Raw genomic sequence first — 15,337 nt, 5'->3', positions numbered from 1 at the left:
TAAACATCTATACACATGTATATCTAATATCTATCTATCTATCTATCTATCTATCTATCTATCTATCTATCTGTCTGTCTGTCTGTCTATCTATCTATCTATCTGTCTGATCTATCTATCTATCTGTCTGTCTGTCTGTCTGTCTATCCATCTATCTATCTGTCTATTCATCTGTCTATCTATCTATCTGTCTATCCATCTATCCACCTGTCTGTCTGTCTGTCTGTCTATCTATCTATCTATCTATCTATCTATCTATCTATCTATCTATCTATCTATCTATCTATCTATCTATTCATCTATCTATCTATCTATCTATCTATCTATCTGTCTGTCTGTCTGTCTGTCTGTCTATCTATCGATAAGTATTTCATCTTTCCATTTGGAGATGGTGATTTTGATTTCGTAGCAAATAAACATCTATACACATGTATATCACCCCGTTCAAAATTGTTTTGTTGTGTTTTTTTTATATTTTCTTCTTCTTCTTCTTCTTCTTCTTGTTTCACATTCTATTCTTCTTTCTATTACATTTCACTGCATATATGTATGACAGTATGTATATGTATGTGACGAATAAAAATCTTGAATCACAAATTGAGCGACGTCTGTCGATAGGTTATTTATTTGAGCTTATTTCGAGTGAAGTGCGTAATAAGTGACGTGAATCGCTCCAATATCCAAGTACCGAGTAGAAGACCGCTAGAGTCGAATCTATATGTTGTTGTTTTTTAAATGACGAATAAATGAAAACCTGAACGACTTCGTGAATGAACGAACGATACAAGTTCATATTATTGACTCTGACGAGGCGGCGGACGACCGAGCCTCGCGTTAATGCTGCGTTCAACCGACCGTCGGGAAATCGGTGAGTCCGAGTGGCGCTCTCCGGCTCCAGAGCTCGAGCGGGTCCACCGCGCCATTCCGCGTGTCCGTGACAACCGTGGACGCATTGGAGACGCGTGTTAAAATAACGCGAAAACGCAGGTGTATTGAACCCAAGTCTGACGAGCATTCGAAGGCAAACCCATGCGGGGTGTATTTTTTTTTTGATCGTCTTTAAGAAAGGAGAAGAAGAAGAAGAAGAAACAGTCTCTATTTGTCACGCAACACACCACACGACAACACATGCTTGTCTACCTTAGAGGCGTGTGCTAATCCGTCGGTTCGAAAAAAACAAAACAAACACAACCCGGACCCGAGCGGCGTGCCCCCAAATTCTGACGTCCAAGTCTGAATTCCGGTCGTTCCTTTGCGCTTGTCCGACGACGGCAGGCGGGAGGCCGGGTTTTTACGAGCTCCGACCTCGGGGGGAACGCAGCGTAAACCTACCGGAAGGAACCTTGTTTATAGCGGATGTGTCGGATCACGTTGTGAAAGTAGTAATCGCGGGAAAAAATGGCGGAGCCCACGGAGTCCGGCCGATTAAGAGCGAGCACCCGGGACGTTGTCTAGGAGCGCGGTATCTGTCTATTAGTGGCCCCCGACCTGTGAGTAGACACGCTGCGATGGGGCGGCTCGATCTGTTCTGCCGTGTCGTTTGTCGCGCGGGGGTGTAGTAAAAGGGCCAGGGCGCCCTCCACCCGTCGAAGTGCACTATTGTGCGGCGCACCACCCTCCGCCGGCGCAGCCCGCGGCGGAGCTCGCCCCGAGACTCCTCGTTCCTCCCGTCTTAGCCTCGACCCGAGGACCTCCCCGGACGAGCCGCTCTTCGACCACAGATAACGACCCCCCCCCCCCCACCCCCACCCCGATCTGTAAAGTAGCAAAGCGTGGTTCGCTGTTGTCGCGTTCGACCGTGCGCGCTTGGAAATGACCCTTGTAACTGCCGTGCGCTCCATCCGTTTTCTCAGGTGTCAACATTGGGACCTTAAGCAACAAACAAGATGCAACAAGGTATCACCTGAATGGTTTCCCCCCCCCCCCCACATTGGTTTTAGAATAATAAACCATTCAACACATGTTTAGACGTCATCAACCTTTAACCTAACTAAAACTTAAACTATATATATATATATATATATATATATATATATATATATATATATATATATATAATCATTGCTGGCTGTATGCTTGTATCTTTTGTCTATGTATTCCTTTTCTTATAGTTATTTGCTTTTCTTTTATGTATTTATTTCTGATTTAGGCTGCTTTATTTTTTGCTTCCTACTTTGCTCTGTGCAGTCCTTTTAGTTTGCCCTTTCAATTTTGCTGTACCGTGCTTGTGTGACTTCATGCAACAACTACTTTTTGCAATTGAAATTGCAACAAAAAAAAAATTGAAGTTTAATCACCTCATATATAATTTTGCACATGTGACTCTTTGTCCCACCTCCAACCCTTTAGACTCGAGGAAGCCTGGCAACCCGACCGGCAATAAGACCACGCGTCCCCATTCTCCTGTCCAGTCATACCAGTGCAGTCACTGTGTCCTCATCTTCAAATCCAAGATCGTGCTTTGGGAGCATCTGGGCAAGACACATGGCCTGGACGTAGATGCTTTGCTGAAAGGTGCCACCTCAACGCGTATGGGCGCTGACACGGCATCAGACGTCAACCCGAACAGCCCCAGAGACAACCCAGGGGACAGTTCTGTGCCAGCATTGCAAGCGCAGGGAAAAGACTCAAGTGTAGTAGCAGCGGGCAAGTCAAATGAGGCAAAACCAAACAGTGTGAAAGCAATGCTTCCTCTGCAGAACGAGCCAGCTGTGGAGGTGAAAGCCATTTCGTCTCAGACCAAAATAAAACTGGTTACTAACCTGTCAACTGGCATGAAAATGTACAAGAAAACGTCTGGCAAGATCACCCAGTACTTCAAAGCTTCATCTGTATCAGATGTAACATCTCCGCCCCTGAATCCACCTCACCAGGTGCGGCCAACAAATATGGCCAAAAAAACTATAGTCTTGCGGAAACCTGACGCGACCTCAAAGAAGGACAGTGTGTTTAAAGGCACGGCAACTTCCCAGAACAATCTCCCCGCAAATAGTCGGGAATCTTTCTTGATGGATGAAGAATTGAGCCGCCCCTTGTTTGTTAAATATGACCGTGTCACTGATCCAGAGGTCCCCTTTTCAGCAGCTCATCGGAAAAGGCTCCCGGATGAATGCTCAGTCTCCCCTGCAAAAAAACATAAGGGAAATCAGAAAGAGGCGGAATCACCGAAAAGCAAGGCAATATCATCAAATCATAACAACGGTTCTCAATTAATTTTGGAATTCAGCGATGAGGAGAGGGAGGAAGAGAGGAAGGTTTCTGCGGAGGGAACAGAGGATCTGTTAAATGGGGAGGGCTCCGACAGCTCAAAGACTTTCTGTTGTAATTGCTGCTCTTTCAGCACCGCGGACATCCCGAGGCTCCATGCCCACTATCAGGGTGTCCACCCTTACATAAGGTACACCTCTGACATTAAGGATCCAGGCGACTGGAAGGTCATGTTCCGCTGCTTGGAATGCCCAGTGGAGTTTTGTGCCGCCGACACTCTCCAGGACCACTACAAGAATGAGCACCCGGATGCCCCTGATGTGTTTGATAAGCCGCCGCACAAGCTCCTCTTCAAGTGCTTTGTCTGTACATTTACGACTTCTACGCTCGAAGTCTTGAAAAAGCATTACCGCAAAGAGCATCCACCATACAAAGTGAGCAATTCTCTCATGTACTGCAAATATTCTGCAAACAGTGGGCGTCGCAAACCGCCGCAGCTTTCCGCGAAAATGAACGCCGCTTCTAAAAAGGAAACTGAAACTCTGTCAATACACCAAAGTCCCGCATCGAAAGGACCGAACGCTGATGTTTACAAATGTAATTCCTGCACATTTTGCCACAAGTCTGTTGTTGCGATGCAGGTCCACTACCAAAAACACCATCCCGGCTTAGGAATGACCATTGATCAAATCAGACAAGTGGCATCTGTTGTGCCTGACGGGAAATCCCCGGTGTCGCCTGAAAAGACATCAAAGAGTGTCAAAACGGATACACCGATAGACAAATCTCGGTCCCCCTTGGAAGAAAGTGTCTTGAATTCTACAAAGAAATCAAAGAACATTTCAACATTGACCACCCCCCCGAATTTGTCACAGACCACCGGGAGTTCCAGTGGAAAGGGCGGCCCTGAGGTTTCTCTGCAAAAGCTCAACGTGCTTTCCACGGAAGTCAAATCTCCCAACAGTTCCTCCAATTCGTCAGGCGCAATTAATGACAAATTATCCACCAGTGCTCAAAAAGCTTCCGTCTCCTCGCCAAGAAAAGACCAATTTTTCTGCCAGTATTGCAACTATTGTAATCCAACCTTGAACGGGGTTTTAAGTCATCAAATCATAAAGCATGCTCGTCGGCGTGCGTCAAAGGAAGGTATCATCAGGCACGCCGAGGAGCGGAGAAGGGATTCCTCAGCAAATTCTCACTCGGACAATTGCGAACAATCTGCAGCTGAAGAGACCGTCCAAGACAAAAAAGAAAAAGCGGCAAAGGACCCGGTGCCCATTGATCCTCCGGAAAATCACTTCTTCTGCGAAATATGCAACTTTGCGGGGAACTCTATAACCGGCGTATTGCGTCACCAGAGCCGAAGGCACCCGAAGGATAAAATGAAGGCCGTCGATATTTTCAAATACACTGTACAGATTCGCGCGGAGATGAGAAAATCGCAATCTGGTCTTCCTCTGCCTCGACTGGATGCACTAAGTGAGCAAACGCTGTTCTGCCAGCTGTGCAACTTCAGTCACACCGCCTTGCCTAGCGTTTTGTCCCATCAAAAGAAAACGCATCCCAAGCTCGTCGCGAAGGATCCCGCTCAGTTAATCGAGGCATATTCTTCTCTAGCTCACAAGCAAACAAGGAAGGTGCAGCTGAAAACAGAGAATCAACCAGCCTCACCCACGCCAACGCCGGAGAGCCCGATTGAAACGGTAGAAGCGCTCCCTCCCGAAAACCCAGTTCCTCCACCGGCGACACAAATCGATTCGAAAATCCCGGCTTTTAAGTGCCACAAATGTGCGTACGCGACCTCGCAAGTGTATCTTTTCAGGAGGCATTTGCGTACAAAACACAAGATCATTAAAACCGCGGCGGAGGTTTTAAAAAAGGCGTTCGACAAAGGCGATCTCCAGGCAGGCTACCACTGCCCGTACTGCGTGTTTATGCACAGAAAGGCGGCGAGGCTCCACCTGCATTGTAAACAGAACCACCCGGGCAATCAAATAAGCCTCGCGCACATCATCGACCAAATGCACGCGGGTCCCGTGGTCGCGGCCTTGAAGAAGAAAAAGAAGAAAAAGAAAGAGAGAAGCGAACTTGAAGCGGATTCCACCGTGAACGCCGACGACCGTCCGACGGCTTCTCCGTCTCAGGGGTCCGGAAAGGACCAAGCCGGGAAGTATCCTTGCCAGGCCTGCTCCTTCAGCGGCGGCTCGCTGCAGCGCCTCATGAGCCACTACCTCACCGTTCATCCCTGGTCCGTGAAGGAAGACGGCTCGGTGTTGGACGTCGTCGGTAGTCGGTGTCTGAGCGAGAGCAGGCACTCGGAAGAAAGCGACGGGCGAGGCGACGCGTCCGAAACCTTCGACAGCTACCAGGAGCCGCTGGAGCTCGAGCCGACGCCCCAGCAAGCGACCGTCTCGTTGCAGTTGTTCAGGTGCCATTTCTGCTCCATCAACTTCAACACCCTCCACGGGCTCAAAATTCACTACGGGATCAGGCATTTCGGCAAATTCCTCGGTAAATCGTTGGATCGCGACGCGGCTGTCACATCCAAGGGCGACGCCACCACGCCCGTGCTCCTCTACACGTGTCCGCGCTGCAGGTACGTTAACACTAAGGAACACGGGATGCTGACTCACTGCCAAATGATGCATTCCACACTGAAGGTCTCGGTGGGAAAACTTCACAGGTCGGAAGCGCAAGTTAGAACGAAGGACAAGCGTCTGCAGCACAAAGACGCGCTGGGCGAGGTCAAATTTGGAGGGTACATGTGTAAAATCTGCCCTGTCATACGCGGCTCCTTGTCGAAATTGAAAGTCCACGACCAGCAGGAGCACAACGGGCTGCGCAAGCTGCCGGCGGCGAAACCCCCCGACGCCATTAAAAAACAGCTGCTGTCCAAGTACCACATCACTCAGGGCTCACTGTCGCAGAGTGCCTTCAAAAACAGCTCGGCCAAGTACAACAATCGCGAATTCAAGTGCTCCCTTTGCGGTTATTTCACCTTAGAGAAGAGATACCTCGCGAGGCATTACAAACGGAGGCACGGGTGGGAAGCCTTCAACGCTCACTACGCTCTGGTGCACAAGGTGAGGGGCCAGGCGAAACCGGCAACGCCGGGCGGCCCCGCGTCTCCGCCTCCGGAAAAGCCTCCGGGGGCGCCTCTGTCCGGCACGGCTGCAGAAGACAGCCAGGAGCGCGACTACAAGTGCAGACTCTGCTCGTACTCCTCTGAGACCAGGAGGTACATTGTGTCTCACTACAAGAAGAGGCACGGCGTTGCAGCTCTCCTCCAACACTTTGACGCCCCCTGCGGCTCGCGCCAGTCGTCATTGCATCAGCACAAGGTAAAAGGGCCCTCCAAGCTGACCGAGGGGGAGCCCGAAAAACGTCAGCCGGGTCTGTGCAAGATATGCAACTTACCCTTGAGCTCCCCCGAGCTTTTAAGCGTCCATTACACCGGCGTCCACAGGGCGGAGTTCAAACTGGACTTCACCGGGAGCCTGGGCAGCGCCCAGAAGGGGCTGAAGGCCGGCTTCAAGTGCGGCCACTGCAGTGTTAAGCTCAAGAGCGTGGTGGAGCTGTGTTGCCACCTGGACTACCACCGAGAGGTGAGCAAGAAGAAGGCGGTCGCCGAGAAGTTGAAGGCGTGCGGTGCCGTTCGGCGATCGCCAGAGGCGGCGCCCGTCAAAGTAAGTCCCCCGCTGAGTTACCCAGCTTCCGAGGTAAACTGCAGCCGCTTGCCTCTGCCTGGTGGAACCGAAACGATCCAAAGCAAGTTATCGGCTTTCTGGTTTTGTGACACAGTCGAACGTCAACTATCCCGACGCCGAGGGAATGACGGCAGTCGGGGAGGCTTAAATGTTTAGTTGGCGAAAATTTGCCAGAAACAAAACGTGTGATGTGAAATTTGCTGCATAAATGAGTTTATAATAAGTCTATAAATGGAAAGTAAAATAATAACCCTAACCGAACAGCCAAGCTCTTTAACATCTGATAATACTTCTGTAACAACAACTTTATCTGTAGCCTGTGTGCGTAGGAGTCCTGTCGGCACATAACGGGGAGCCGTGAAGTTTCTAATACACACCAGGACGTCATTTAAGAGTTGTTTAGCGTGTTGTGTCTGCCGTGGCTGGAAACCAACCCACGTACAGCAGCCGGTAGGGAAACGTTAGCCAATCCGATTCAGACTCTTAACTGAGAATTTTCACCTCCAGCCGCACAGTGAAGCCAAACCGCCGGAGCGGCAGTTGGTGCGGGACTCGGCTCGGTGGAATGGGGAAGCGGAGGAGTCGCCAGAAGAAGAAGAAGGTGAAGACGAAGACGACGACGACGACGAGGTGGAGCCCGAGCCCCCGGAGACCGCCGGCTTCACCTGCAAGCAGTGCGGGCGCGCGTTCACCTCCCTCATGGGCCTGCGCGTACACGAGCGCGGCCACGCCCTCGTGACCGTGCTGCTGCAGCGGGAGATGGGGTCCACCCCCCCGTCCAAAGACAAGTAAGTGAAATAGAACTTCCATTCAAATAAAAAAAATAAAAAAAAGCCTTGTCGGGCATTAGGGTTAGGGTGTTGGGCAGGATCTCATATATCAGATATCTCTTATGTCAACCTTTCGGTGTACCAAATGTTGTGCATTGCAAAAAAATGAGACAGAACTCTTTCGGTCTAACACAATCAAATACAATTCACATAAAACAGTTCCAAAGAAATGGTGTCTCTATTATTTTTATTTTTATTTTTTTTGGGGGGGGGGGGGGTTTCCATTTTCAGTAGGTCATTTAAGCCTGATTTAAGTTGATTTGAAGTTCTTTGTCCTGACAGTTTAAGCGACTTCATCAGCTATCGCCCTGGGACTCAGAAGGCTTTCCGTTGTAGCCTCTGCTCTTATCGCTCCAACTTTCTGGGCCTTCTGAGGTGTCACTTAATCAAAAAGCATAGAGGTGAGCAAAATGTCTTTTTAAAATTGTGTGTTGTCTGTGTGGAAAAATTTCCATTCACTAATGCTTTGCCATTCACTAATAATCATTATCTACTCAGTGTGTGCAGTTGAAATAATAGACCATCAAACTCTTATATTTGATTGATGTGGTCATCAATTTTAGCCTTAACATTGAATCAAATTTTATTTATACATACACACTTATTTCTTTTTGTCAGAATTAGTGATGTTCTTTTGCCTAAGAACCTTCATATTCACCTGCAGAGGGACGTCCAAGAATACCTGAACAAAAAATCTATGTTACACGAGGTGGTGGCATCTGATTTGGATCTCCTGTTTTGTGTCTGAACCCGGGTTCAGTGTTTATTCATTCGGAAGTGCTAACGCAAACCCCCGCCCCGCAGCCGCCGTCAACGCTGGCTCTCCCGGGGCCGCCGACCGGGACGACGGCAGCTCGGCGAGCGCCGAGAAGGGCCCCCCCACGCCGCCCGACCTCCAGGAGAACAGCTGCTCGTCCGTACCCGACGAAGCTGACGTCATCCAAAGCAAGTACTTTATATTGAATATAGTCTTCTGCTTGTTCTGTTCTGTGCGCGTCTATCTCGGAACGTCACATCCTGCCGTTAAACTTCAGAAATAAACAGCTCAGCATTGTAGAGACCTGGATCCGCCACTTTAATCATGTCCTGTGTGCGTGTGAGTCCCGCCAGGCACACTGACGGGGCTAATATAAAGTTGGCTGTCGGCTGACAATCTAAGAGAAAGTAAAAAGTAAAGTGGGAAACATAGAGACGGTTAGGAAGGCAGATTAAATGTGTTGTTCTCCCGAAGAGGAAGTCCTCTTTGGTTTATAACGAGCCGTCGTGCCTGTGACAGACACGGCGTACCTTGAGCCGGCGGACGTGCAGCGGCAGCTGAGCCACTACAGCTCGATGGCGCGGGCCGACGCGCCGGCGACGGCCCCGGCGCCCGCTCCGCCGCCGCTGCCTCCCCGGGCGGCATGGCCGCCGGACGACAAGCTTCTCACCTGCGAGCTCTGCGACTTCACTTCCGAACACATCTCCAGCGTGCGGAGACATTACACCAACCGCCACGGCAGGAAGCTGCTCCGCTGCAAAGATTGCAACTTCTTCTCTGGGGCGAGGTGATTTCTCATCGTACCATAACTTTATTGGATTCTGGACGCACAAACTCAATCCAACACAGGCGCAGTTATAGGTCAGGTTGTCAGGATTGTGACATTTTAGTTGACTAGGGCTAGGCAAAAATTATTTATACACCGACACGACTCATTTGTTGTTTCAGTTTCCATTTAAAAATTAAAATTCAATATTTGTTTGGAAGCTATGCAAGCAAATGAAATAACCGCCACAGTCCCAAATGAATTGAAATGACGTTATTGTAATGCACGTCAGATGGTGTACTTAAGTTGGTAGTAATTCTCAATATGTATGAAATAACAATTGAAGATATTGAATCACAGCGTAAGCCATCTCATCAATATCTGAATTAATCCATATCCATAAGATATTTGTACACTAGCCGATGCGTCTATCGTTGGGACGGTGCAACTCACCGCTGCTCGTGTCTCCAGTGCCACATTAACACACAGTCAAAATGTGCGCTGACCGCGATCCGCCCGCGCCTCGTCTGTTTGTTAACAAAGTGTTGATTGGTTTGTCTTGTCCACCCCCGTGCCGCCACCAGGAAAACCATGATGCTGCACGAAGAGTCCGGTCACTCGAACTTCCAGTCGCAGCCGACGCACGCCAAGAACCTGCGCTGCCCGCTGTGCCTGTACATGACCAAGAACAAGAACAACATGATCGACCACATCGTCCTGCACCGCGGTATCTTCACATGCGAACAGGAACGCGTGGCTTTTGGCATGCGTGTCCAAATTTAAATCCTGAATTACATTCCTTGGCAATGCCAGAAGGCTCCTGTGCCAAACAGCTGAAAGTCACACACTCGCAGGGAGGGCGAGGATGAAATTCACAACATCCCAATTTTATCTGAAGTGCGTTTTTATGCGACGCCACTAATCCCGAACAACTGGCCCTCAGAAATAATGATTCCGCTGGACTATTGGATTGTAGGACTTATTTTAATTATTTGATTATTAAAGGCGCAGTGAATAATATTTTTATCCACTCTTTGTGTTAATTGGCCTTGATATATCAGTGTGGGCTTGCAGATGTTGTAGCGCAATGCCAGCCAGTCCGCTGTTTCCTTGGTCGCTGCTGAGATTTCAAGATCGTAAATGGGGCAGGTCAGTCCAGTTCCTGACTGTTTCGGAAAAAATGCGCCTCACCCGCCAGACCTGTTGATCGCCAATCAATCCCTGCGACCAAAGCTCTTCATAGCCTCAAACCGGTTCAGTTTCGACGAGTTCATTCAACTCAAATCAACTCAAATTCTTGCCCCAACGACAGTTAATTTCGCATGCGGCCGTGGTGTTGTAAAATCTGCGTCACCGACGCTACGGCTCTGTCTGATTCCTTTTGAGGTTTTTTGTTTTTTTTTTAAATTTGTTTTCTCTTCGCCAGAGGAGCGAGTGGTCCCCATCGAGGTGCGTCGGCCCAAGCTGTCTCGCTACCTGCAGGGCCTCGTCTTCCGCTGCCACAAGTGCACCTTCAGCAGCGCCAGCGCAGAGAACCTGCGGCGCCACACCGTGAAGCATGACGGCATCAAGCCTTACAAGTGCCGCCTGTGCTACTTCGACTGTGGAGGGCTGAGCGAACTTGAGGCGCACCTGTGTGATAAGCATCAGGTGAGGACCTGGAACGCACCATGCGGCCACAGGGACGCTTTGTTAACACAGCGGAAGTGGAGACCAGCAATGATCAAGCTCATGGACAGGAGAGACAGTTGGAAACACAGTAGATACAAGTATTGGTTATGAGAGGTCAAGAATTCATTGGTATTAAAATTAGGGATGCTGATTTGGAAGAAAAAAAAATTCAGACAAATAGCCGACCCTCATTAACCGTTATCAGACAAGATTAAAATGTGGTATTTAGAATGAATGAACGATAATGGCAATATTCAGACTTGTTGACGACATAAGGGATGGAGATGAGTACTCGACTTCGACGTCAGTATTCGTTTAACATAGAGTAATCACATTTTTACTCGAAGGTGCACAGAATTATGTTACGGAAACGATCCCATTACTCTAAGTAATATACAGATGTGGACAAATTTGTTGGTACCCTTCCAGTTCATTGAAACAATGCTTCATTCCTCCTGAAAAGTGATGAAATTAAAAGTAATTTTCTCGTGCATACCTGCATGCCTTTGGTATGTCATAGAGTAAAGCAAAGAACCCATGAAAAAAGATCAATGATTACTAAAGGGATGAATTTTATTCAATGGCCTGGACAGATTTGTTGGTACCCTTCGACAATGTTGGTAAACTTGGACGAAAAAAGAAGAACCTACAATTTTCTCTGAAATAACTTGAGACTCAAAAGTCATTGGCCTCCAACATTGTTCATTCCATATTTAATAGAAATCAGACTTTGCTTTTTGATTTTTGATTCAAAAGAATATTTTACCTAATAAAACAAATGAAAATGGCATGGACAAAAATGCGACTGTGAGAATGCTTTGATTGTGTTGAGATTTCATTGTGCCCTGCACAGATTCAAGGCACCAACACCCATAACATAACCGAGCCTCCGCTATGTTTCATAGTAGGTGTGGTGTTCTTTTCTTTGAAAGCTTCATTTTTTGTCTGTGAACATAAAGCTCCAGTTTTGACTCATCTGTCCAAAGACATTCTCCCAGAAGCATTGTGGCTTGTCAATATGCATTTTAGCAAATTCCAGTCTGGCTTGGAGATGGTCAAGCTGCTTGGAGATGATAGCCTTTACCTTTAACATGCTTGTCTATCATTTTCTTTCTGATCTCCTCAGACAACTCTCTGCTTTGCTTTCTCTGGTCCATGCTCAGTGTGGTGCACACGATGATACCAAACAGCGGAGTGACTACTTTTCTCTATTATAAACAAAAAAGGAGCTCGCCTGGCAGGGGGCTGCGTGAGCGTAACGATTACATGGTTAATTAATAACATCCCTAACGAAAATAAAATGTTTTTTTATTTTTCATTTTAATAGTTGTCTTGTTGGTTAATGTGAGTGGCAAATTGGATGACTGTTGACTAGGCTAAAAAAATATTTGGAAATGAGGGTTTCTGGCCTCTTAAAGATTTAAAAAATGAATTGGTGAGAAGCCGTTGGTGTTTATCGAAGCCTTGTCAAGCTTGAATTCTCTTTTCTTTTATTCTCTTGTGAAGGTCGTGAGGAACCATGAGCTGGTGGGCCAGGTCAACCTCGATCAGATGGAGGCGGGGGTCAGTCGAAGGCCCAAGGAAGACGAAGACGACGACGACGATGGTAGTTCCAACACGGGGGAAGGAAACAACGAGGACGAGGACATGGAAACTGACCTCGGGAGCGCCGTGCGGGAAATAAAGTTGGATAATGAGGCCGAGCCGACCTGCGAGGAGAGCTCCGGGGAGGGGGAGCGGTGCGAGATGCCGGTGCGGATCAAAGAGGAGCCGTGCGAAGAGAGTCTCGACGGCGTCGCACGGGTCGCCGACGTGGGTGTTCAGCACCAAGAGCTGGTTGAAGACTCCCAGCGTCTCTTTTTTTCTCCAAATGATCCGGGTGAAAAGGCAGAGACGGGAAAGCTCGGCGGCGAAGGAGGCGACCCGGGGGATGAGTCCGAGCAGGGGCCGCAAGACATGGAGGTCCCTGCGTGTCGCTCCGAGACGATCGAAGCACAACCGGCCTCCTCAGAATCCGACCGGGCGTCTCTGGGCACGGATTTTGAGAACGCCTCGGGGCTGAGCGCCCAAAACCACGAGGGCAGGATGGAGGACGACATTCTACGTGAGATTTTGGAGCTGGATGGAGATAGCAGGGACCGGCACAAAGTCAACACGGTGCCACCGGGAGACCCAAAACGGCGGAACAGCGAGTTGGCGAAGAGCAACTGGTGCAAGGAGTCGGAGGGGAGCGGGGGGGACTTGCCTGCGAGCTGCGAGGAAGGGCGAGCGGACGTGCGGAAAAACAACGACAAGCCCAGGGACGGGTACAGGGAGATGCCCGTGCTAGAGAACGAGTTTCTCAATGGAAAAGGGCAAAGCCAAGCGTGGCGGACGGAGGTGGATTTGAACCGCCCCCTGGAGGACGGCGCAGAACACCAGCAGGGGAACCAGAAAGGGAACCTTGAGGGGGAAAGCTCGGACGCGCGGGCCGGAGCAGCAGAAGGTGGAGAAGAAGCTGGAAAGACACCTCCATCCGAGGGTAAGGATCAAAATTTTTAAGGGATATGGGGGGGGGGGGGGGGGTTTGTCCGTCTTACACAGATTGGAAGGAGAAGGTTAATACCAATTCCATCCTCATTCTCCCTTTAAATTATATAAATGTCTTCCAGCATCTGAAAAGGAATCTAACGGATACATGTTGCGTCTTTCATGAAGAATAAAAATAAAAACCTAAAAACATGTGCATAGGAGCAGTGCATTCATTACTAGTGTTGGTGCTACATTGATAAGTCATTCAAATTATTTTTGTCCTGGGAAACATAAAATAAACCTAAATGCGTCCAATTAAATCTATTTGGCTAAAACCGAGGCATTTCATTGTATTAAAAATCAGATGTTCAACGTTTAGAGTTATTTAAAGATTTAAAAAATTCTATGTGGTTGGCGAAAATAAAAAATAAAAATTATTGTGGGGGGGGAAATGGGACCTGGAAAAATAAGCACAAAATATAAAAAGTTTTACTCCAATTACTTACGGATCAATTCAATATCATTTTTAAAGGAAGCATCTGCACAAAGTCTTCCAAAAGAAAGTGCTGTGACAAAAGGGCTTTAAAAGTGGAATTCAATCCAACTGAATGCGTCTTTTCTGTCCCTGTGTCCTGTGTCAGGAGCGTCCACTTCCACGGACGACCGAGCGCTGGCGTGCGCGCTCTGCGGTCGAAGCTTCACCGACGGCCTTCAACTGGAGCGCCACATCAAGCGACACGGATTGTAGCTCGTCTGGCTCTGTCGTGTCTGATGGCTCCAGCGCGACTCAAAATAGGGAGGGAGCAAATAAAATAATGCATCTTGTATTATGTTGTTTTATGATCGTTGGATGGACAAGGTCCTCCCGATGTTTTTACAATATTCTCCCGTTCATTCACAGGATGGGATATACTTCTATATGATTTTATTTCTAATAAACTGTTTGAAAATGTTTCCGTTGAATAAATTGCCCGTTGTCTTAAATGGAAGAGGTTGTATAATTTGTGCTTTACTTTTTTACATGAATTCAGGTTTTTATTTTGTCTTTGTTTTGTTTTTTTGTGTCTGACATGAATGTTTTGACATCAAGTCTCGTCGGTTTACTGGAAAATAAATAGGATTCACAGGAGAGAGGAAAACACAACTTTCCAGCAGCAGTGAAAACTAAGTATGTCTGTCAAGTAAAGAGGGTTTTACTCCAATACATTAAATAATATATCTTTTAATTATTATTATTTATTTTTTTAGCTCATACATTTCTGGCATCAGGATTTCTGTCAATGTTTGGTTCCTCTGTTAATATGCGACAGTGTCCGGAGGAGGGGAGGTTTGACAGGGATCTCTGGAACGCCTCCCTTGTCCATTGTTGGAAGTATTTCATCCCCTTTCAGCCTCATTGTCTTGGAGTCTTGATTTTTGGCTTTTATTACAAAAGCCTTAACGTGTAGAATGTGTGAATGAGAAGAGTGGTATTGAATTGTGATCCGCAACGTATGGACCCCGCAGACTGACAGCCGCAATAGTCTGTTATACCAGTGTTTTTACACGTTAGTACTTTTAGGAGTAGATATATTAATATGGTACTTCCACTTTCACTGGAGTGGTTTTGTGAGTGGGTGTTTGTTCTTTAGCCTAAGTTTGAAGCTGTGAGCACTGCCACACTGTACGGCGGTGTTTACCATACAGAGGCGTTTCAAAGGGGGGTCCTGCGGGGGGTACAAGGACGCTCAAAAAACGTGCTAATAAATGTGTTTAAACACACACACGACGCGCATACGCTACATCATTTATCTTTGTTTTGTTTTCCCTACCAATGCCAGTGAAGTCGGAGGTAGACGGACCACTTGAGTGTTTGAGAACCGCCGACACACGCCGCCGCCGCCGCCGC

General features: G+C 48.0%; 1 protein-coding gene across 1 annotated transcript; it reads left to right on the top strand.

The window, feature by feature from the left end:
- Positions 1-1,886: 1,886 nt before the first annotated feature.
- On the top strand, positions 1,887-14,350 carry LOC307232678 (zinc finger protein 462-like; the record flags this gene model as incomplete). Its single annotated transcript, XM_080003778.1, has 12 exons — positions 1,887-1,896; positions 2,350-2,873; positions 3,417-3,562; positions 5,030-6,893; positions 7,422-7,702; positions 8,027-8,145; positions 8,505-8,693; positions 9,021-9,288; positions 9,852-9,994; positions 10,694-10,917; positions 12,445-13,459; positions 14,091-14,350. The coding sequence occupies 12 exons, from the start codon at positions 1,887-1,889 to the stop codon at positions 14,195-14,197; spliced, it is 4,890 nt and encodes a 1,629-aa protein (XP_079859904.1). The 3' UTR covers positions 14,198-14,350.
- Between the last annotated feature and the right edge of the window lie 987 nt (positions 14,351-15,337).

This window comes from Zeus faber, assembly GCF_960531495.2.
Source record: "Zeus faber genome assembly, chromosome: 7".
In the NCBI taxonomy this organism is placed as follows: domain Eukaryota; kingdom Metazoa; phylum Chordata; class Actinopteri; order Zeiformes; family Zeidae; genus Zeus; species Zeus faber.
This window is presented reverse-complemented; position numbering and strand designations above follow the sequence as displayed.